General features: G+C 48.4%; 1 protein-coding gene across 2 annotated transcripts in view; it reads left to right on the top strand.

The window, feature by feature from the left end:
- The window catches only part of EIF2B3 (eukaryotic translation initiation factor 2B subunit gamma), a 179,187-nt gene that overhangs the window by 18,716 nt on the left and 137,723 nt on the right, over positions 1-22,748 (top strand). For both annotated transcript variants that reach the window (XM_038759945.1, XM_038759946.1), the window contains exon 4: positions 18,280-18,439. In XM_038759945.1, the coding sequence (XP_038615873.1) occupies positions 18,280-18,439 (160 nt within the window). The remainder of the gene's footprint in view (positions 1-18,279; positions 18,440-22,748) is intronic.

Raw genomic sequence — 22,748 nt, 5'->3', positions numbered from 1 at the left:
CGATTGGCTTTTATTTGTTAGGGAGAAATGCACTCCATCTAAATATAGAAGAATGGTTAAGTGCTTGGTGTCTTTATCGAAGATACAAATCTTTAACATTTTGTGCTGAAGCCTTTGATTTTGGCCGAGGATTCTCCGCTGATTCTTATCTCCATGAAAAGTGAGCACAGTTGAGATGGGTGAAGAGCTGAGACCTCAGTCTTAACTTGCATGAAGAACTTCTAAGTGGAAGATATCCTTCTTCCTGTGCCTGCATATTTATGCCTGTGGGGCAGAGAAATGACTGTATTTAGTTGTCCGGGAGGTATGGTTTTTTCCCTTGTAGCTTTAATTAGTCTTTCTTCATTTCTGTTGCCAGACAGTTGAAAACCTTGTTTCAGAGTTTGTGGTTGTGGTTAACACTGTTGCAGTGAGGTTTTTCTTTGCGCCCGCCTTTGAGTTCCGGATTCCTCGAGTCCATTTTTCTGGAGCTTTTCAAGTGAAGCCTCCCAAAAGGCACCAGCTGACTTTCATTCCCACTGTATAAAAATCAATTAGTGGTACTTATTAAGTACTTACTGTGAGCGGTGCACTACACTGAACGCTTGGGAGAGGACAGCCGAGGACTCGTGATCCAGCCCTTGAATAAAAAGCGGGTTCAAGGGACCAAGATGGCCCCTTGGTACCTTTGATGGTTTTTCTGAGCCCGGAGGCCATGCGTGCCGGGTGCGAGTTGGACGTTTGATCTTCATCCCTTTCAGGCAGATCTGGTTTGTGTTGCTTTTTGGTTTTGTCCCCACACCGATCACGGCCCTCCCAAGCCGAAACCTAATTTTGGGTCTCAGAGTGGGACTGATTGCCAAGAATTTCGGAATAACGCCAAGTTGTTCTGTCCCGGCTAACAGGCAGGAAGACCTTCCCTTTTTTCCAGCTTCTTTTTTGTGAAAAAGTCCAAATGATTCCGTTTTTGTCACAAGGGGAAACGAGGACCGAGGCGGTCGCAGACCGCGTAAGCCAGATCGCAGAGAATGGGGGGTTTCCGTGTAGAGCCACAAGACAGCAGACCCCAGGTGTTAATTTGAAAGAACCTCCATCAGAACTGGCTCCGGGATAGCCGCAGTCTTCCAAGTGTCTGGAATAAACTCCCTCCCATTAAAATAGGTTCTGGCATCTGGCACGCTGTGGCTTTTTGAATGTCATTTTTCATGTGAAATTGTTCTCAAGGAACATTAGAATCAAGTAAATGACGATTAAGGCATCGCGGTGTCCAGGATTCTCTCCATTGCATTGTTTTCAGAAACAATTGAGTCTCCTCTTGAAGGGCTGCGTGGTCTCTGTCTCCAAGCGAATGCTTCTCTCCAGTCAGTTCAGGAGTACTTATTGAGCCCTCACGGTATGCAGAGCACTGTTCCGAGCATTTGGGAGCACACGATGGAAGTAAATAGCGTGAACCCTGCCCTCGAGGTGCTTTCAGTCTAGCGGGGGAGACATACACAAATTAGGGTACACAGACCTTGGGAGCTGGAGGAAATCCGTACACACAGATGCAACTGGCAATATAAATTGACCGTAGAGGCATTGTGGCCTAGTGGCTAGAGCACGGGCCTGGGAACAGAAGGACCTGGCTTCTCATCCCGGCTCGGCCACTTGGAGAAGCAGCGTGGCTCAGTGGAAAGAACACGGGCTTTAGAGTCAGGGGTCATGGGTTTGAATCCCGGCTCCACCAATTGTCAGCTGTGTGGCTTTGGGCAAGTCACTTCACTTCTCGGGGCCTCAGTTACCTCATCTGTAAAATGGGGATTAAGAGTGTGAGCCCCCCGTGGGACAACCTGATCTCCTTGTAACCTCCCCAGTGCTTAGAACAGTGCCTTGCACATTGTAAGCGCTTAATAAAAATGCCGTTATTATTATTATTGTCAGCTGTGTGACCCTGGGCAAGTCACTTCACTTCTCTGGGCCTCCGTTCCCTCATCTGGAAGATGGGGTTTAAGACTGTGAGCCCCATGGGGAATGGAGAGTGCATCCAACCTGATTATCTTTTATCTACCCCAGTGCTTAGGAGGCAGTAAGGCATAACAAATATCATAATTACTATTATTATTATGATCATGTCATCAGCCTATCACTAGTGTTAAGTTTTTGGGTTGTTGTTTTTTGCTACTGTAGGTAAAGAATGCAATAACGATTGTGGTGCTTGGTAAACGCCTGCTTTGTGCCAAGCATCGTCCTAAGCCGTGGGGTAGATATGGGATCATCAGGTCAGACCCAATCCCTGCCCCACGTGGAGCTCACTGTTTAAGTAAGCGTGTCAGTGAGAAATACGGAAGGTTTTGTCCTCAGAATACATTCTCAAAGAGGTGGATATTTGCTTGCTTGGCAGTAGTGGTCAAGAAAAGCCACCTGCTCCTGGTTTAAGTCAAACCACATAAAGCCATTCATATACTAAGAATAATGGGAAACAGCAAAGCAATGCTAAATTCTGAAAAGGAAAAACACTTAGCCTCAAGAGGATATGTAAAAACAATCAGATCAGGCCTCCAGAGAGGAGACCCTGGGGGGGGCTCCCAACTCAGTGTATTTGTCTCCACAGGGACAGTGGTGAACAAAACTTAATTAATTTATTTGATTTATTGCTGATAATCATTTTCTTCTCTGCTCTGTCCGGGGAATGAGTGAGTGTGCACTTATGTGTGCACTTGTTTCTGTTTGGAGGAGGGGAGGGGAAAAGCATTTGTAAAACGACTGCCATTTGGATTCTGAATTCTGCGTCCCCATCTCCATCTTTTTGCCTTTTGAGCCATTTGACTCTTTTGCTCCTTTCACTCCTCCCTCCCTCTTGTCCACCCCACTCCAGTCCATACTTCACTCTGCCGCTCGGATCGTTTTTCTACAAAATGGTTCAGGCCGTGGTTCCCCACTCCTCAGGGAACTCCAGTGGTTTCCCATCCACCTCCGCCTCAAACAGAAACTCCTTACCATCAGCTTTAAAGCACTCAGTTACCTGGCCCCCTCGTATCTCACCTCACTGCTCTCTGATTACAACCCAGCCCGCACATTTTGTTGGTCTAATGCCAACTTACTGTACCTCAGTCTCATCTCTCTCACCACTGGCCTCCAGTCCACCTCCTGCCTCTGGCCTGGAACACTCTCCCTTCTTCATATCCGACGGACAGCAACTGTCCCTACCTTCAAGGCCTTGTTGAAGGCATATGTCCTCTAAGAGGCCTTCCCCGAGTAGGTCCTCATTTCATCTTTTTTTGCACTGCTTTCTGATTTGCTCCCTTTATTCACCCTTCCCTCAGCCCCACGGCACTTAAGTCCATATCCATAATTTAGTGATTTCTCTTACTGTCTCCCCCTCTAGACTTTAAGCTCGTCGCGGGCAGGGAATGTGTCTGCCAACTCTGTCGTATACTCTCCAAGCAGCGCGGCTCAGTGGAAAGAGCCCGGGCTTTGGAGTCAGAGGTCAGGGGTTCAAATCCCGGCTCCGCCACTTGTCAGCTGTGTGACTTTGGGCAAGTCACTTCACTTCTCTGGGCCTCAGTTCCCTCATCTGTGAAATGGGGATGAAGACTGAGAGCCCCACGTGGGACAACCTGATTCCCTTGTATCCCCCCAGCGCTTAGAACAGTGCTTTGCACATCGTAAGCGTTTAATAAATGCCATCATTATTATTATTATTGTTATGGTAGAAGATGGAAAATCCTAATGGCTGGGCATTTTATGGATTGGCCACCTGCAGTATTTGCCATTACAGAGAGCTGCTGCCCTGAGGGCTGGAAGGGAGTTTAACGTAATCCTTAGGTAAATTGAGAAATTGCAACCGGACTGTTTATTTTCCCTGGACTAGGATTGCTCTTTGTTTATTTGCCTTTAGTTAGGCAGTCTCACCCTTGTTTCGTGCTTGGGGTTGCTGGAAATAAAGGCTCAGTATCGAAGGTAATTAATGGACTTAACTGGCACTTAATGGAGCACCTAGTGAGTGCCAGGCAGTGTTATAAGTGCCTAGGGAATACCTGAAAGAAACAGGGATAATAATAATAATTCTGGTATTTGTTAAGTACTTACTGTGTGCCAAACTCCGTTCTAAGCGCTGAGGGAGATACAGGGTCATCACGTTGTCCCACGTGGGGCTCACAGTCTTCATCCCCATTTTACAGATGAGGGAACTGAGGCCCAGAGAAGTGAAGTGATTTGCCCAAGGTCACACTGCAGACAAGTGGCAGAGCAGGGATTTGAACCCTTGACCTCTGACTCCAAAGCCCGGGCTCTTTCCACTGAGCCACGCTGCTTCTAAAGGAGATGGGGATCCCTGCCCTTGAGGCTCTTACAGTTTAATGTGTGGTTTAGTGGAAAGAGCCCAGGCTTGGGAGTTACAGGTTGTGGGTTCTAATCCCGCCTCCGCCACTTATGTGTGACTTTGGGCAAGTCACTTAATAATAATAATGATAGCATTTATTAAGCGCTTACTATGGGCAAATCACTGTTCTAAGTGCTGGGGAGGTTACCAGGTGTTACTTTAAGTAACAAAGAAGGTACTTAACTTCTGTATGCCTCAGTTACCTCATCTGTAAAATGGGGATAAAGACGGTGAGCCCCACATAGGACAAACTGTTTGCCTTGTATCTATCCCAACACTTAGAACAGTGCTTGGCACATAGTAAGTACTTAACAAATGCCATCATTAATATTATTATTATTACTGGGAAGAGTGGAAGAGAGGCAGCAAGGCCTAGTGGAAAGAGATTTGGCTTGGGAGTCAGAGGATATGGGTTCTAATCCTGGCTCGGCCCCTTGGCTGCTGTGTGCAAGCGACCTAATTTCTCTGTGCCTCCGTTTCCTCATCTGTAAAATGGGGATTAAGTACCTGTTCTTCCTCCTTAGACTGTGAGCCCCACTTGGATCAGGGATGATGTCTGACCTGATTATAGGGTGTCTGCCCCCGCGCTTAGAGCAGTGTGTGGCTTTTCACGGGGGCCGGCCTGTTTTTCATTTCTCAAATGAAATTCCAAAAATCTCCCTCCAAGGGTGAGGAAAAAAAAGGAACCAATAAACAAAGATGGAAAGCCCAGATTGGGGCGGATATAACGTGCGTGGCTAGTAAGCACTTAAATACTATTATTATTATTATCGATAACAGAAGCAGCAGTAATTTCCCTGGATGGTCGGGGCAGGTGGAACTGCTCAGCTTGGAGCGTAGAAGCGGCTCCTAAGAAAAAAGAAGATTTTTTATTTTCTGGAAGGAGCCACGGGAGCGAAATCCCTACCAGTGGTGGGCAGGCGAGCAGGCTTTCTGGGTGGCCTGACTTTAGGGCCCTGTGAGTCCAGAAAGGAAGGAAAGAAGCCAGGCCATCATGATGACCCTCTCCGACAAGTGTTACATGATGGGCCTGGGGCTGTGGTTTGGGATGTTTGCCGATTTCAGGTCTCCCACTGCCACTGAGGCAGTGACGTTTGTTTTTTTTTTTTAAAGTGGGATGATATTTTTAGGGGAAAGTCTGGTTAGGAGAAGCACACAGGCCTGGGAATCAGATGGACCTAATTCTCATCCCAGCTCCGCCCCATGTCTTCTGGTTGACCTTGGGCAACTCAGTTTACTTTTCTGTGCCTCTGTTACCCCATCTGTAAAATGGGGATGAAGACTGTGAGGACCATGGGGGACGGGGACTGATTCCAACTTGATTACCTTGTATAATAATAATGGCATTTATTAAACGCTATGTGGAAAGCACTGTTCTAGGCACCGGGGAGGTTACAAGGTGATCGGGTTTTCCCACGGGAGGCTCACAGTCTTAATCCCCATTTTACAGATGAGGCAACTGAGGCCCAGAGAAGTTGTGACTTGCCCAGAGCTGACAAGTGGTGGAGTGGGGATTTGAACCCATGACCTCTGACTCCAAAGCCTATGCTCTTTCCACTGAGCCACACTACCCAGTGCTTGTACAGTGTTGGCACATGGGGAGCGCTTAACACATATTTTATTTTTTAAAAAAGTCATGAAATCTGGGTCCAATGGTAGTGGGAGAATTTCCAGGAGACCTTCCCAGACTGAGCCCCCTCCTTCCTCTCCCCCTCCTTCCCCTCCCCACAGCACCTGTATATATGTATATATGCTTGTACGTATTTATTACTCTATTTATTTTATTTGTACATACTTATTCTATTTTATTTTGTTAATATGTTTTGTTTTGTTCTCTGTCTCCCCCTTCTAGACTGTGAGCCCACTGTTGGGTAGGGACTGTCTCTCTACGTTGCCAACTTGTACTTCCCAAGTGCTTACTACAGTGCTCTGCACACAGTAAGCGCTCAATAAATACGATTGAATGAATGAATGAGAATTTGATGTGCAGTGGGCGAAAACTTTTATGCTTATGAAGGCCTTTTCTCTTCTTTGCTTGTGCTTTTCTCCTGTTCATCTGTAAATTCCTTGAGGGCAGGGACTCTGGAAGAATAGCTCCGCCCTCCGGGAGTGACTTTCAGGGGGAATCTGCTCTGCATCTACTTTGAGTGGTATCAGTTCATTAGCATTGGATAAGGACCTAATTTTAAGTGTTAAAAGCGTACTCTTACCCTGTGTTTAGTGGAAAGTATGAACTTTAAGCAGTTACTATTTAGTCCCCTGTAAAATGCTGATGAACTGATACAGTGTTTCTGGTATAGAAAAGCGATGCAGAGGGCTTAACTCCTGGCTTCCACATATTGTCTAAATAGTTTTTTAATCATCCTCTCCCTAACCCTTTGTTTCCCGCCGAAACGACGGTTGATGATTTTATATATTTTTTGGTTCACATGAGGGTTTTCAAGAACGCAGATTAGGTCGTCGCAGGCTTGGCACACAGTGGAAATTCAGCCAGTGCTGCAGTGCCGTTGATCCTGACAAAGAACTAAGTGGAATGCCCTTCCCTGCTCCCATCTTTGCCCGGAAAATCTGCCTTTCGGGGGGGTCGGCCTGTTTTTCACTGCTCAAATGAAATTCCCAAAATGTCCCTCCAAGGGTGAGGAAAAAAAAGGAACCAATAAACAAAGTTGGAAAGCCCAGATTGGGGCGGTTATAAGGTGCCTCCTTTGGACCCGTGTTGTGGAAAGTATGATGTCACAGTGGTGGTCTTGTCTGCCGCCGAGGGTCACCGATCCATGTAGTTTTGGATGCTGCAGCTTAGCGCTTCGTTTCCCCTGCTGAAAAATCTCCTTTCCAAACACATGAGGTAAGTGTGCTCTCTGGAATGGCTGGGAAGTTAAAGCTAAAAGCCTCCTGTTTCACTTGAACAGTGTTGGGGGGGCTCCTGAAGAGAAAACCGAATTCAGCTTTCCAAAACCTCTCTGAACGTGCAGAGGGCGATCCCAAAGAGAACTTGGAGCGTTTTGCGGGATTTTAAGATGTCTGACTTTTTTTTTAAAGTTATCCGCTAAGTGCTTACTGTGTGCTGGGCGCTGTACTAAGCGCTGGGGTAGATACGAGCTAAACAGGTTGGACACACCTCGGCCTCACAGTCTTAATCCCCATTTTACAGATGAGGTAACTGAGAACCGGTGAAGTGACTTGCCCAGGGTCACACAGCAGACAAGTGGCAGAGCTGGATTAGAATCCAACAATAATAATAATGGTATTATTAAGCGCTTGCTATGTGCAAAACACTGTTCTAAGCGCTGGGGAGGTTACAAGGTGATCAGGTTGTCCCACGGGGGGCTCACAGTCTTAATCCCCATTTTCCAGATGAGGTAACTGAGGCCCAGAGAAGTGAAATGACTTGCCCAAAGTCCCACAGCTGACAATCGGCGGAGCCAGGATTTAAACCCATGACCTCTGACTCCAAAGCCTGTGCTCTTTCCACTGAGCCATGCTTTACAAAACCCTTCAGGCTCATGCTCTATCCATTATTCTTTGGAGTCAGAGGTCATGGGTTCGAATCCTGACTCTGCCCATTGTCAGCTGTGTGACTTTGGGCAAGTCACTTCACTTCTCTGGGCCTCAATTACCTCATCTGTAAAATGGGGATGAAGACTGAGCCCCACGTGGGACAACCTGATCACCTTGTATCCTCCCCAGTGCATAGAACAGTGCTTTGCACATAGTAAGCGCTTAACAAATACCAAAACTATTATTATTATTAGAAATGAAATATGCCAGGTACTGTTCTAAGGGCTGGGGTAAGTACAGGCTAATCAGGTTGGACACAATCTGTGCCCCACATGGAACTCACAGTCTTAATCCCCATTTTACAGAGGAGGTCAGAGAGGCCCAGAGAAGTTAAACAACTTACCCAACCTGATCACCCTGTAACCTCCCCAGTGCATAGAACACTGCTTTGCACATAGTAAGCGCTTAATAAATGCCATTATTATTATTATTATTATCAGTGCGCATCTCCCCATCTAGACAGTCAGGTCCTCGAGGGCGGGAAATGTGTCTACCAACTCTGTTGAATTGGTCTCTCCTAATCAATCAATCAAAATTGTATTTATTGAGTGCTTACAGTGTGCAGCTCCCAAGCGCTTAGTACAGCGCTCTGCACACGGAAAGTGCTCAGTAAATACCATGCATCGATAGGTGAGAGCAAAGGAAGGAATAACCCCCAATCCACACGTTTGCCCGGCTCCACTGTTGTTTTGAAGAGCAATCTGGGTGTTGCCGTTGCTAGGACTCGCTAAAGAAGCATTGAAAAGAGGTTCTCTGAAGACAGCGTGGTGGTTGTGTTGCTTTTCACATTTTTAGCCTCACGGGCAAATAGAATATCAAATCTTTGTTAGCATTGTGTCTGCATTCCTTTCAGTGTCATCCCTAGGCTTTAATCTGCCTTTCAGACACAAGACATTGACAATCATTTGTTTTTATTTTTTACTTTTCTCCACATCAGCAGAATTCATACGGCTAGGCTTCAATATCTCTGGATTATCCCCGGATTTGCACCAAATATAGGGTTTAAGGGATCTTGCGAAAACCCCATCCCCCTTTAAGTTATAAAAGGAACCAAAGAAAAGTCTCCATCGGTTGGCGATGTTTGATGCCTCTGAAATATAGTCTACAGTGTGTGTCTGGGTGCCGTGAAGGAAGCTGGTTTTCCCACAGAGATAACAGTGTGGCTCACAGAAGCTGGAGGGGAAAAGAAATCTCGACTTGTATTTTTTCTCAAGTAGATGTGTGATGAGTCGCCTCAAACCGTGGAAGCTTGCCTTGGTTCAGATTACGGTGACTTCCCTTGATAAGCAATTCGAAGACGGTAAAATGACTAGAATTGATTTTATGCCATTGAAAATGTTTGGATTTTGGTTTGGCTTTTTTTAGTGGCCTCTCAAGCACTTCCTTGTAGACAGGGACTGGGGCTGTGTATTGTTATAGTGTCCTCTCCCAAGCGCTTAGTACAGTGCTGTGCACACAGTAAGCGCTCAGTAAATCCGATTGACTGCCCGACGGGGTACTAAGGTGGCACTAAGGTGCCAGGTTGTGAGATCCTGCATGGTCTATCGTCCCCATTTTTACAGATGAGGAAACTGAGGCCCAGAGAGGTCAGGAGACTTGCCTAATACAGTAGGGCCGGTGGTCGAGCTGGGAATTGATCCCAGGTCTCCTGATTCCCAGGCCCTTGCTCTTTCCCTGGTGCCCTGCTGCCTCCGTTCCACTGGCTAGTAATCAAACCACAGGTGGCCAAAGTCCCAAGTCACATCCAACTTAGAAACTCCCCAAATCGTCAGTCATCATCATCTAGCTTTATTTCTATTTATTGTGATGACTTGACACTTGTCCCGATGTTTTGTTTTGTTGTCTGTCTCCCCCTTCTAGACTGTGAGCCCGTTGTCGGGTAGGGACCGTCTCTATATTTTGCCAACTTGTACTACCCAAGCGCTTAGTACAGTGCTCTGCACACAGTAAGCGCTCAATAAATACGATGGAATCAGTATGTATTGAGCGCTTACCGCGTACAGAGCACTGTACTAAGCACTCGGGAGAGTACAATACAGTGGAGTTGGTAGATCCATCCCCCACCCACAACGAGCTTACGGTTTGGCGGTGGGAGGGGATGACAAACATTAATAGGAATAAAGAATTCATAATATATAAGTTCATATATAATATGGATTATGAATATTATGAAGATAATAATTAGTAAGTTCTGTGGGGTTGAGGATGGAGCAAATATCAAATGCCCCAAATCCCGAAAAGGCCCAGGAAGCTTCTTGAGGTTTTCTGCCCCATAGCCATCTGTTAGAAATCGGAAATCCCTGGAGAGTGTAAGCTTGTTGTGGGCAGGGAACGTGTCTGTGATATTGTTACATTGTAGTCCAAGCGCTTCGTGCAGTGCTCTGCACACAGTAAGCGCTCAATAAATACGACTGACTGAGAACCACCTCTAAAGAAACAATAGAGAACTTCCAGGAAGCAGGCAAAACCAAAGCCATTATGAGATAATAATAGTGATAATAATAATGATGGCCTTTGTTAAGTGCTTACTATGTGCAAAGCACTGTTCTAAGCGCTGGGGCGGATAGAAGGTGATCAGGTTGTCCCATGTGGCTCTCACAGTCTTAAATCCCCATTTTACAGATGAGGGAACTGAGGCCCAGAGAAGTGAAGTGACTTGTCCAAAGTCACACAGCTGACAATTGGGGGAGCCGGGATTCGAACCCATGACTTCTGGCTCCCAAGCCCAGGCTCTTTCCCCTGAGCCACGCGGAGTTGAGAAGCAGCATGGCCTAGTGGTTAAAACCTTGGGCTGGGACATCAGAAGGACTTGGGTTCCAATCCCGGCTCTGCCACTCTCCTGCTGTGCGACCATGGTCAAGTCACTTCAGTTCTCTGGGGTTCGGTTCCCTCATCCGTAAAATGGGGATTAACACCGTGGGACACAGACTACGTCCAACCTGATGATCTTGTACTTACCCCAGCGCTTAGTACAGTGCCTAGCACATAGTAAGCGCTTAAATGCCATCAAAGGGAAAAAACAAGTTTGTTTCTGTACATTGGAACAGCGGAATCCCTGGTCTGTGGTGTGAGGATCCCTAAGGCCACTGGTAGGTAGTGGAGGCATATTTTCTGGGAAACACACCTCCAGAAAATTCAAAGTACCAGGAAGGACGGGCAGCAAATGTTCGGAGATTCCGAGAGTGTATTTCAAAGCCCTGGGATATTTATTTTCCTAGAATACAGTGCTGAGGTATTTTCATCTGGTTAGGCTTTTGCATCTGTCAAAAGGAAAGAATGAAATTATTCAGGGCAAACCCTGCGTGACGGTCTCTCTCGCTTTTGGAGCGAGGTGGGGTTTTCTTTGAAAAAAATAATGTCTTGGGATCCAAAGGAGGAGTCCTGGACAGTGGAAGAAATGACCTTCCTCTGAGCTTCAACCCGAAGGGAGAAAGAAACCCTCTTTCTCAGTCCATTCTTTGTTTCGGTCATTAGGGAAAAGAAACCCCACACATTGACGTTTCCCGGACTTTTTTTCTTACCACAGACAGGATTTTTCCGCACGGAAAGGTGGGTAAACATCCATCTGGCTATTTATTCAGCCGCGGCTTTGTGTTCAGTCGGCCAGTTTTGGACCGGTCCGTTTTGACGGCACGTGTCGTCCGTTCCCCCCTGTGACCACCCCTTCCAGGGTGTGGCTTTCACCTGGCCTCCTTATTTACCTTATTTACCCCTGGCCACTCCTATCAAATCAGACTATCAAATCCCGGCTCCGCCACACGCCTGCTGTGTGACCTTGGGCAAGTCACTTCACTTCTCTGTGCCTCAGTTCCCTCATCTGTAAAATGGGGATTAAGACTGTGAGCCCCACGTGGGACAACTTGATCCTGCTTGGGAAGTACAAGTCGGCAACAGAGAGAGACGGTCCCTACCCAACAACAGGCTCACAGTCTAGAAGGGGAAGACAGACAACAAAACAAAACACATAGATAGGTGTCAAAATCCTCAGAACCAATAGAATCGCTGTGGGTTGGAAACAACTCGACAGCATTTGAAGATTTTTACGCGCTTATATGCCTAGCACTGTACTAAGCACTGGGGCAGATACAAGATGATCAGGTCCCACGTGGGTCCACAGTCTCAGGTCACCCAGCGCATCACCTTTGGCATTTAAGAATCCCGTTTTGGAAGGCGCCCGGGCCTGGCAGCAGCCGGAGAGACAAATCTACGGGAGAGAGCAGTGCCGATCCTTAATTTCCGCCCCAAGCTGTCCCACGCCCCGCGCCTCGGTGGCAGCGTCCCAGTAAACAGAGCCAACCTCGGCCGGCCGAAGCCCGGCAATCGGAGGCGCCGTGCCGGCGTTATTTCGCGAGAAACTGCTGCTTGGGGTTTTGAACAGAAAGTAAATCCCGCGTTGTGGGCAGGGGACGTGCCCACTGATTGTTACGGCGGACTCTCCCAAGCGCTTAGGACAATGCTCTGCACTCAGGAAGCGCTCAATAAGCACTGCGTGATGGGTGGGGATCGCTCCAGTGCCCTTGTTCCCACAGAGCAGTCCAGTTGATGCACGCGAGCGCGGTTGGTTTTTCTGGGAGTCTTCCTATTTCATCTGGTGGCTTCTGGAAAAAGCTATAGGGATGCGCTCCCTTTTTCCGTGTCATGTCAGTGGAGGGAGTTTAACGTTTGGCCCCTCTCCGGTTGCCATGAAATTTTGCTTTTGGCGATGAAAAGAAATAGCAATTAAAAAAAAAATTGCACCACAAGGTGTTTATTCTTTTCACTCTTCTTCTTTTTATGATTTTGGCAAGATCGAGCATTTTTATTGGATCGGGAAAGCTGGGAGCTGGGAGGCCAGCTGGGCTTACTGAGCTCTGATATCTTCCTGCAGCTTCACTTGGCTCAATGTGGGGGTTGTTTTTTTCTTTTTATACCCGAGTTAGCAGATTTGCTACCCTGTCGTCGTCGTAGTCATAAGATTTATTGAGCTTTCACCCGGTGCAAGGGCCCTGTACTAAAGCCTTTAATGTGCCCTTCCTTCCATCTGTAATTTCTTGGATGGCTACTTAACTTCCTTTAGATGCAGAGTTTTGGTGGGGGTCAGATTCTTCCACATTCCTGCGCAGTGAAAGTCACAGCCCCCACTCTCTGCTGCTCCTGCGGCTGCTTTTTTAAAAAATGTAAATGGTATCTGTTAAGCGCTTACTACATGCCGGGCGGTGAACTAAATGCTGGGGTAAATACAAACTAGTCAGGTTGGACGCAGTCCCGGTCCCACATGGGGCTCACAGTCGTAATTCCTATTTGACAGATGAGGGAACCGAGGCCAAGAGAAGTTCATTCATTCATTCATTCGTATTTATGGAGCGCTTACTGTGTGCAGAGCGCTGTACTAAGCGCTTGGAAAGTGCAGTTCGGCAACAGATAGAGACAATCCCTACCCAACAACGGGCTCACAGTGGAGAAGCGGGGAGACAGACGACAAAACGAAACAAGTAGACAGGCAAGCGACTCGCCTGAGGTCACAAGCAGATAAAGGGCGGAGCGGGATTAGAACCCAGGTCCCTTGGACTCCCAGGGTCGTGCTCTGTCCACTAGCCCAGGCTGTGTCTCCCGAGAGGGCCGGTTTGTCCTGCGGAAGGCTCTCTGAGGATCTAGACGGTGAGCTGTAGATCCCCACTACCCGTTGGAAGGCATGTCATCGGGAAAGGCTGCGTCTTATTAAAGAAATGAATGGAAGGAGCAGAGGGAGTCTCACGGGGTGTAGCCGTTGAAATGTGTAGCATAATTTGGCAATCCCAACCACTGAGTCCTCCCCTACAGAGCTCATTCGAGTCTGAACAAGTCACCCGGCGAAATATCTGCTTAATTCCTCCTTGCAATCTGTATGTCAACTTAAGCGCCCGCTGGATTGTAAACTCCTCGAGGGCCGGGACGGTGGCCGCTAGCTCCCTGGTGGTCTCCCAATCCCAAACAGTCAGTATAGTACGGTCAACTGCAAACTGAGGATTAAATACCTGTTCTCCCTCCTACTTAAACTGTAAACCCCGTGTGAGACAGAGATGTGTCCAATCCGATTAACATATATCTACCCCCGTGCTTAGGACGGTATTTGACAAAAAATAAGCGCTTAAAATAATACCATAATAATAATAATGGTAATACTGTGCTCTGCATACAGAAGGCAGTCAGTAAGTGCTATTGATCGGTGGTTTGACTGATTGCGTGATTCCCAAAGCTTTTTTTTAAATGGTATTAATCGCTTACTGTGTGCCAGCTACTGTACTAAGCGCAAGGGCAGATAGACGATAATCGTCAGACACAGGCCCCATCCCACGTGGGACTCACAGTCTTAATCCCCATTTGACAGATGAAGTAACTGAGGCACAGAGAAATTAAGTGAAGTTAGGCGGCTTTTTTTTAAAAAAAATAGGCATCGGCCTTTTCGTAAGCGGCAAAGTCCATGAACGCAATAAACACCTTCTCGCCTCGTGTATGGGTTTCTGCCATCTTAAGGGCAGACAGACACCGGGAAGGTTGCACCTATAAAGTTCCGCACACTTTTGCAATAAAAATAAAAGCCGTGGCCATCTCTCTTCTTCACGCTATACCAGTCCTAGGAGAGTAAAGAAAAACACGCATCGCTACCAGGGTGCTAGGGCGGTTTATTTTCTCATGCAGCCATTAGGTCGTTCTCTCAGAAGATCCAGATCGAGGGGAAAAAGAGCGTCCATCCGACAGGGAGGGCTTTATTTATGGGGGGAGGTGGTGTTTCAAAGGAGAGGCTGTTGAGTCCCAAAAGAGCCTTTCACGGGGTCTTCTCAGCGTGCTCCTGAGGCCACGGCTCCGCTCGTCGGGAGGAGAGGTGGAAACGCGGGCTGCACAGAGCCACTGTGTTCGACCCGTTCCCCGCGCCCGCGGACGTTTATTTACATATCGGGAGAGTAAATGAGGAGAACAGATGGCTACCAGACATTTGGTGGTTCTGTGCCCTCGGGGGTCTCGCGTTGGGCCCAGCAAAGAAGCCCATCCGAAAGCGAGGGGCCGGACCCGAGGCAGCCGCCGGCCCCCGGTTCCTTGGGTCGGGTCGGGGGCGTCCAGTACGGTGACCGACGAGAGTCCCCGGGGAAGCCCTTGGACGGTGCCGCGGTTGGATCGTACGGGGCCGCTTTGGTCCCCTGCTCTCGATGCCGCTGCCTTTCGGTCACTCGGCTCGCTCGGAGGGAACTTATTCACATGGAAATATCCAGTTCCTCTCCCTCGGAAAAAAACGGTCAGGGAAGGTCACCGTTTCATCAAAGGCCCTCGGATAAAGAGGCAGAAGAAATTTCGGCCTCCCGAAACGGATCCTCTTTCATTAGGCCGTCTCCGAGCCGGGGCTGGGTGTCGGACAGCTTCAGAAGCCGCCGTTTAAGCATTTGGAAACGTCAGCTCTCCATTGCTTTTCTCACTATTGTTTATAATAAGCATGAACCTGCAATCTGTTTCCTCCCCAGGTTTTCCGGGGGCCTGCTGATTTGTTATTATAAGACCGTTCTTGGGCGGTGGGCTGCTGGCCCGGGGATTTTTTTTTTCCTTTTCCCCCCCTCTAAAGAGAGGACGGTCATACGAGCATTTGTTTTTGATCTGAGAGGTAGCAGCCAAAAAGGATTACATGATTCCCTACAAACAGCTCTAAAAGAGGAGGAGAAGAGGTCAGGATTGGGACCTATTAACCCTCGCAATGACCCCTGACAGAAATTGTTTAGATGAAGAACAGGGTGATATGAAATTGGCCGGAGAACAAGAAATGATAGTACTAATTCGTCACGCGGCAGAGTGAATCTCCCGCCGGGACCCAGGGCCTCAGGGACCGTCTTGCTATCGCTCTCTTCATTAGCTACGCCACTCACCTTCGTGCCCGAGAACCCTTTGATATTCCAGAGGTTCCGTGGTGTCCTGAAGACCGGCTCTGGTGCCCTCCCCCTTCCCTCTTTTTTTTTTTTTCCTCTTTCCAAATTCAAAATCCTTTTTAGGCGTTGAGAGCATGGACCATCTAGAGTGGGACTGGGGAATTCCTTAGAATGATTGATTTTGCTCGACGAGGAAGGAAGTCGCTTATCAGTAGAGGCCTCTGGAGTAGAGCGCTTTATGGGAACTCACATAAATACGCTGAATGGCACGGTTTGGGCTTTCAAACCAAGAGCCGTAGGCCAAGGGGCCGGGCACTCAGGAAGTATTGATTAATACCGTGTATCGCGTATTACCACGGCTGTCTAATTTTTCCCTTTTTGCAACGTTCAATGTTTATCAAGGCCGGGATTGGGCAGGGGGACGGACCTGGGAAAACCGGGATTTGAGATCTCAGGGCAAAGCCTGCCTGGAGGAGAAGAGTGTTCAAAGAGCAGGAGTACTGGTCACCATAGTGGGCTGCTTCTTGAGATTCCCAATCCCCCACAGCGAGCCAGGGAAGCATCGGTTCTTCCAATCCCAAAACGCTGTGCACATCATGGCCTAGTGATAGAGCCCAGATTTAGGAGTCATAAGGTCCTGGGTTCTAATGGTGGCTCTGCCACTTGTCTGCTGTGGGACCTTAGGCAAGTCACTTCACGGCCTCTGTGCCTCAGTTACCCCATTTATAAAATGGGGATTAGGTGTGAGCCTCATGTGGGATGCGGATTAGGTTCAACCTGATTAACTTTATCCAGCGCTTAGTACGGTGTCGGGCACATAGTGCTAACAAATTCCATTAAAAAAACCCTAAACCAGACCCACCCACCCCCAACTCCCAGGAACCTTGCTGCCAGGGAAGGGAGGAAAAAAGCAGGAAGATCCCAAAATTGCTCTTCGAGTTGGTGGCCCTGGGCGACTGTCCAGTCTGCAGCCTGTTAATATTTATATTAACAGGCTGCTGTGAAAATATAGGGGACATTCAAAGCCCAGAGTGCAGGGGTTGTAAGCATTTCCAGAGGGTTTTTTAAAATTATTATTATTATTACTCTGAATTTCTGAGCAGCCCCACGACACCCGTGCTCCTGCCCACTTCCGCGGACGGCACAATTGCACGTGCTCTGTCTTTCTCCCGACCGGTCCTGCCTCTGTCCTGGTGGCGGGGGTGGTGGTCGTAATATCCGTTGCCCTCAGGCTGTTTCTGTGGTGACCTCTTCCGAACTCGGAGGGGTTTGAAGCAGCCCGAGTTCCTCAGATCTGTGTAACGCTTTCATTTTTCCGAGGCACTGGCCCGATCCGTCACGCAGCTTGTTTTATCTCTTCTAGACTGTGAGCCCACTGTTGGGTAGGGACCGTCTCTATACGTTGCCAACTTGTACTTCCCAAGCACTTAGTTCAGTGCTCTGCACACAGTAAGCGCTCAGTAAATGCGATTGAATGAATGAATGAATGAATTTCCAGGACGACCCTGTGAGAGTAGGGAGAGGCAGATATTACCCCCTGCTTTCCACCCATGAGGTCACCCAGCAAGCCAGTGGCAGAAGTGATGGAAGTAGCGTGGCTCAGTGGAAAGAGCCCAGGCTTTGGAGTCAGAGGTTATGGGTTCAAATACCGGCTCCGCCACTTGTCAGCTGGGTGACTTTGGGCAAATCACTTAACTTCTCTGGGCCTCAGTTACCTCATCTGTAAAATGGGGATTAACACTGTGAACCCCACGTGGGACAACCTGTTCACTTTGTAACCTCCCCCGCGCTTAGAACAGTGCTTTGCACATAGTAAGCACTTAATAAATACTATTAAAAAAAAAGTGGGACTAGAACTCAGATCTCCCGACAGGCGGTTCCACGCTCTTTCCGCCAGACCGTGCTGCCCCAACCCAAGCCATCGCTTCTCTCTGGAAATTTTTCCAGAAAACAGGGGCCCAGGATCAATCAATCAATCAATCGTATTTATTGAGCGCTTACTCTGTGCAGAGCACTGTACTAAGCGCTTGGGAAGTACAAGTTGGCAACATATAGAGACAGTCCCTACCCAGCAGTGAGCTCACAGTCTAAAGGGGGGGCAGCAGCCCGGCGAGGTTGGGTGTGCGGTGGGCAGTGAGGCACAAAGCAGAGAAGAACCACTGGGCCACTCGATTATAACCTCTTCTGGGCCAGGGATGCCATCTTCTAACTCTGCTTCCTCCCCGAAGCGTTTAGCAGAGTGCTTTCTAGGTGCTCAGCAAGTACCGTCCTGGTTTTGATGTTGCCCTGTGTTCTGCTTTTAAAATTGTACTCCTCTATACCGTAAGCTCCTGGTGGGCAGACAACGGGTTCTAGTTTCCTCTCCCAAGCGCTTAGTACAGTGCTCCTCACGCAGTAAGCGCTCATCGATTACTTGTGTCCAGGCTCCCCCCAAGTGCAGACACGTGGGAGGTCGCGTGCGTCTCCGAGATGGATTCGTTTCCACCCTCTCCCTTCCTGCCCCGTGTTTTGCAGACTGACGTGTTGGTGGTCAGCTGCGACCTGGTGACGGACGTGGCTTTGCACGAAGTGGTGGACCTGTTCCGAGCTCACGACGCCACCCTGTCCATGCTGATGAAAAAGGGACCCGACTCCACGGAGCCGATACCAGGACAGAAGGGGAAAAAAAACCCAGGTAAGGAATCCCGGGGCCCCGCGTGGCTCCGGATGATTATTCAGTGGCCCGGAAGACGAATATTTGGCAGTTTCCTCAGGTCAGGCGACGGGATATCTCCGAGTCTGAAAACGGTACTTTTCTCAATCCAGAGTATCTGGTGAAATTCTAATAATAATAATGGCATTTGTTAAGCGCTTACTATGTTCAGAGCATGAAGCAGCTTGGCTCAGTGGAAAGAGCCCGGGCTTTGGAGTCAGAGGTCATGGGTTCGAATCCCAACTCTGCCACATGTCTGCTGTGTGACCTTGGGCAAGTCACTTAACTTCTCTTAAGCCTCAATTACCTCATCTGTAAAATGGGGATTAAGACTGTGAGCCCCACATGGGACAAACTGATCACTTTGTATCCCCCCAGCGCTTAGAACAGTGCTTTGCGCATAGTAAGCGCTTAACAAATGCCAACATTATTATTATTATTATTATTATTATTATTAACACTGGGGGGGATACAAGGTGATCAGGTTGTCCCACGTGGGGCTCATAGCCTTCATCCCCATTTTACAGGTGAGGGAACTGAGGCACAGAGAAGCGAAGTGACTTGCCCAAAGTCACTGAGCTGACAGTTGGCGGAGCTGGGATTTGAACCCATGACTTCTGACTCCCAAGCCCGGGATCTTTCCACTGAGCCACGCTTCTTCTCTACTGTACTCTGTACTCCTCTCTACTCTGTTGGGGGCTCGGGAGAGGAATGTAGGATTAGCGGACGTTATCCCTGCCCTCAAGGAGTGTACGGTGCAGCATTTTGTCCATGTGTTTGTCGCATTGGATGGCCAGAAGCCAAACCCAGACTCAGACAGCCATAAAGGGCGCGAGCAACATTTCTCAGTTCATACCGCTTCAGCTTGACAGCACACCGGGTTTGGCTTGGAAAGGTAACCCGAGGCCCCACACCTACCCTCGTCCCACACGGACACTCGACCCGAACGGGAAGGAAAGCCCAAGGAAAGGGAGGGAGGGACCAAACGGGATCACTTCTGTGGCCTTTCTCAGGTCTATTTCTTTTTCCAGCCATTTAAGAAGTCAGAAGGACCTGGCTTCTAATCCCGGCTCTGCCACTTATCTGCTATGTGACCTTGGGCAAGTCACTTTACTTCCCTGGGGCTTCCCTTCCCTTCCCTTCCCTTTACAGTTACCGCGGCTGTAAAATGGGGATTAAGATTGGGGAAGCGGCGTGGCTCAGTCGAAAGAGCCCGGGCTTTGGAGTCAGAGGTCATCGGTTCAAATCCCGGCTCTGCCGCTTATCAGCTGTGTGCCTTTGGGCAAGTCACGTCACTTCTCCGTGCCTCAGTTCCCTCATCTGTGAAATGGGGATTAAGACTGTGAACCCCACATGGGACAACCTGATCACCTTATAAACTCCCCAGCGCTTAGAACGGTGCTTTGCACGTAGTAAGCGCTTAATAAATGCCATTATTATTATTATTTGGAGCCCCTTGCGGGACAGGGACCGCGTCCAAACCGATTTGCTCATCTCCACCGCAGCGCTTAGAACAGTGCCTGGCATGTAGTAAGCGCTTAACAAATTTCACAATTCTGATTACAATTAGAGAGTGAGCCAGGTCGCTCACTTGGAACAAAAAAGCTACCCCCAGCAAACCACGGGGATGCTTTTCAGACGCAGTGATCGTATTTTGACAGACGACTCCCGTTACTAGGGCACCCCCTAAGAAGCAAATACTAAGGTGGTAAAGAGGTGGTAGAGAGGCATCCGCTTAGACTGTAAGCCCCGTGAGGGATATGGACCGTGTCCAGCCTCGTAAACTCAGATCTACCCCAGCGCTTAGAAAAGTGCTCGGTGCGTAGTAAGTGCTTAACAAATACTGTGAAACAAAGCAAACAGTTTAGCTGCAGACTTGACTTTGAGGCGGCGACTGCTTCCCAGGCATTCGGTGACCCGAGGTGCCTTGCGAGTCCGGAGTCGGGTAGAGTCAGCGTTTCTTCCCAATGTGGCCAAAAGCAACACCGCTCGTGTTCTAAGCTCTTAAAGCAGAATTGAACCATCGCAGACTTTGCCGAACCGTCAAATGTCAAGGCGCCGGCAAAGCGTGACTGCTCTGTCGAAGTCGTGTGGCTTCAAATTGGCCAGCACTACCCTGAGCTCGCCGACTTTAGTGTAACGGGGATGAGGTTTAGAGAGGTTTGCCGGGTTCGGCGGTCCCTCCTTATGATTTACAGAACCCTTAAAAAAAAAAATCACAGAACACTTAAAAAAAAGTGCAGGTAAATAAATCCTCGGCCGAACAGTTGCACGGAAGCGGCCGTTCAAACTGGGGCCGAAACTACCAATCCCAGATTCTTCAAAGGGCGATTCCCAAGCGTGAAGTGCCCTCCAGATTCGACCTAAGAATGGGGGGAGGAGATACGCAGTAAATACTCCCGCTCATCAGTGACGAGTGAAAAATCAAGCTGGATAAGGGTAATCGGATGTGTAATTAGCCAACATGGCAGAGGAGACAGACATGTCTTGAGATAAGCTATCAAGCAAACTAAAGCAAACAAACAGTTGTCAAAGACAGCACACCCAGGCAAAGGAGAAGCTGAAGAAGAAGCAGTGTGGCCCAGTAGCTAGAACCCAGGTCTGGGAGTTAGAAGGACCTGGGCACTAATAATAAAAATAATAATAATTTTGGTATTTGTTAAGCGCTTACTATGTGCAAAGCACTGTTCAAAGCGCTGGGGAGGATACAAGGTGATCAGGTCGTCCCATGTGGGGCTCACAATATTAATCCCCATTTTACAGATGAGGTAACTGAGGCACAGAGCTCCGCCATTTATCTGCTGTGAGGCCTTGGGCAAGACACCTTACTTCTCTGTGCCTCAGTTTCCTCATCTGTAAAATGGGAATTAAGACTGTCAACTCCCTGTAGGGCATGGACTGTCTCCAACCTGATCAGCTCATATCTATCCCAGAACTTTGTGCAGTGTCTGACAACCTAATAAGCACTTAAGTACCATAAAAAAAAGGGGTCAGAGAACATCCAATAATGCATCTCTCCCCATCTCCAATTAGCAGAGTAGGTTAACTGTTTTGGCCCTACAGTTTTCCATTTACCTCGACCCTGCAGGATTCCAGTGGCCTTTATAGATTGAATCACCAGGGTTGCTTCCCTCTAAGCCTTAGTTGCAGGACCCTGAGAAGAGAAGGAATGTAGCAATCTTACACTCTCTTTAGACTACAATAAATAAATGCCCGAACTCGAACTTGGAAAATTCCCGGACTGGACTCCGGAGTAAGCAAGTACGATTGACCCCATATCGGCCCCCGGTGCCGAGGACCCCAAATGCTGAGTTTTCCAACACGAGAAATCATTTTTTCTGGACTCAAGAGACCCAGGGTTTCCGCCAACGGACCGTCCTCGCGAAGTCCTCCCGTCGGAATCCTGATCGGCCTCAGCCTGTGACCCTTCACAGAACAACCTAGGCATTGTCCTGTAAAATTCTGCACTTGAAATTAATAATAATACTAATAATAATAATGGCATTTATTAAGAGCTTACTATGTGCAAAGCACTGTTCTAAGCGCTGGGGAGGTTATAAGGTGATCAGGTTGTCCCACGGGGGGCTCACAGTCTTCATCCCCATTTTACAGATGAGGGAACTGAGGCACAGAGAAGTTAAGCGACTTGCCCAGAGTCACGCAGGTGACAATTGGTGGAGCAGGGATTAATAATAATAATGATGGCATTTATTAAGTGCTTACTATGTGCAAAGCACTGTTCTAAGCGCTGGGGAGGTTACAAGGTGATCAAGTTGTCCCACGGGGGGCTCCCCGTCTTCATCCCCATTTGACAGGTGAGGTAACTGAGGCCCAGAGAAGTGAAGTGACTTGCCCAAAGTCACACAGCTGACAAGTGGCAGAGCCGGGATTTGAACCCCCGACCTCTGACTCCAAAGCCCGGGCTCTTTGCACCGAGCCATGCTGCTTGTCTGTAGCCACGCTGCCTCTCTGTAAATTAGGCAATAGAAAGCAATTCTGGGAATTTTGGAGGAGAAGAATAATTGAAAGTTGATTTTTTTCCCCGCCAGTGGCCCTTTATTCTCAAGAATTTAAAGAAAGAATTTTAAAAAAGCCCTCATCCATCAAGCAGTTCAATACTAGGAGCCCGAGCTTTTCTGATTCTGGTCAAGTGTGGAAAAAGGGAAATATTTTTGCAGCAAAACTCGTGGTCGCATCACCGATTTGCCAACTGCTCTGTCCGCCCCCTTCGGAGTCGACTTGGCTCCCAACAAAGGCTCCGTCTACCGACGCAAATGACGGAGGCACAGGT

This window comes from Tachyglossus aculeatus, chromosome 18 (assembly GCF_015852505.1).
Source record: "Tachyglossus aculeatus isolate mTacAcu1 chromosome 18, mTacAcu1.pri, whole genome shotgun sequence".
Lineage (NCBI taxonomy): Eukaryota > Metazoa > Chordata > Mammalia > Monotremata > Tachyglossidae > Tachyglossus > Tachyglossus aculeatus.
This window is presented reverse-complemented; position numbering and strand designations above follow the sequence as displayed.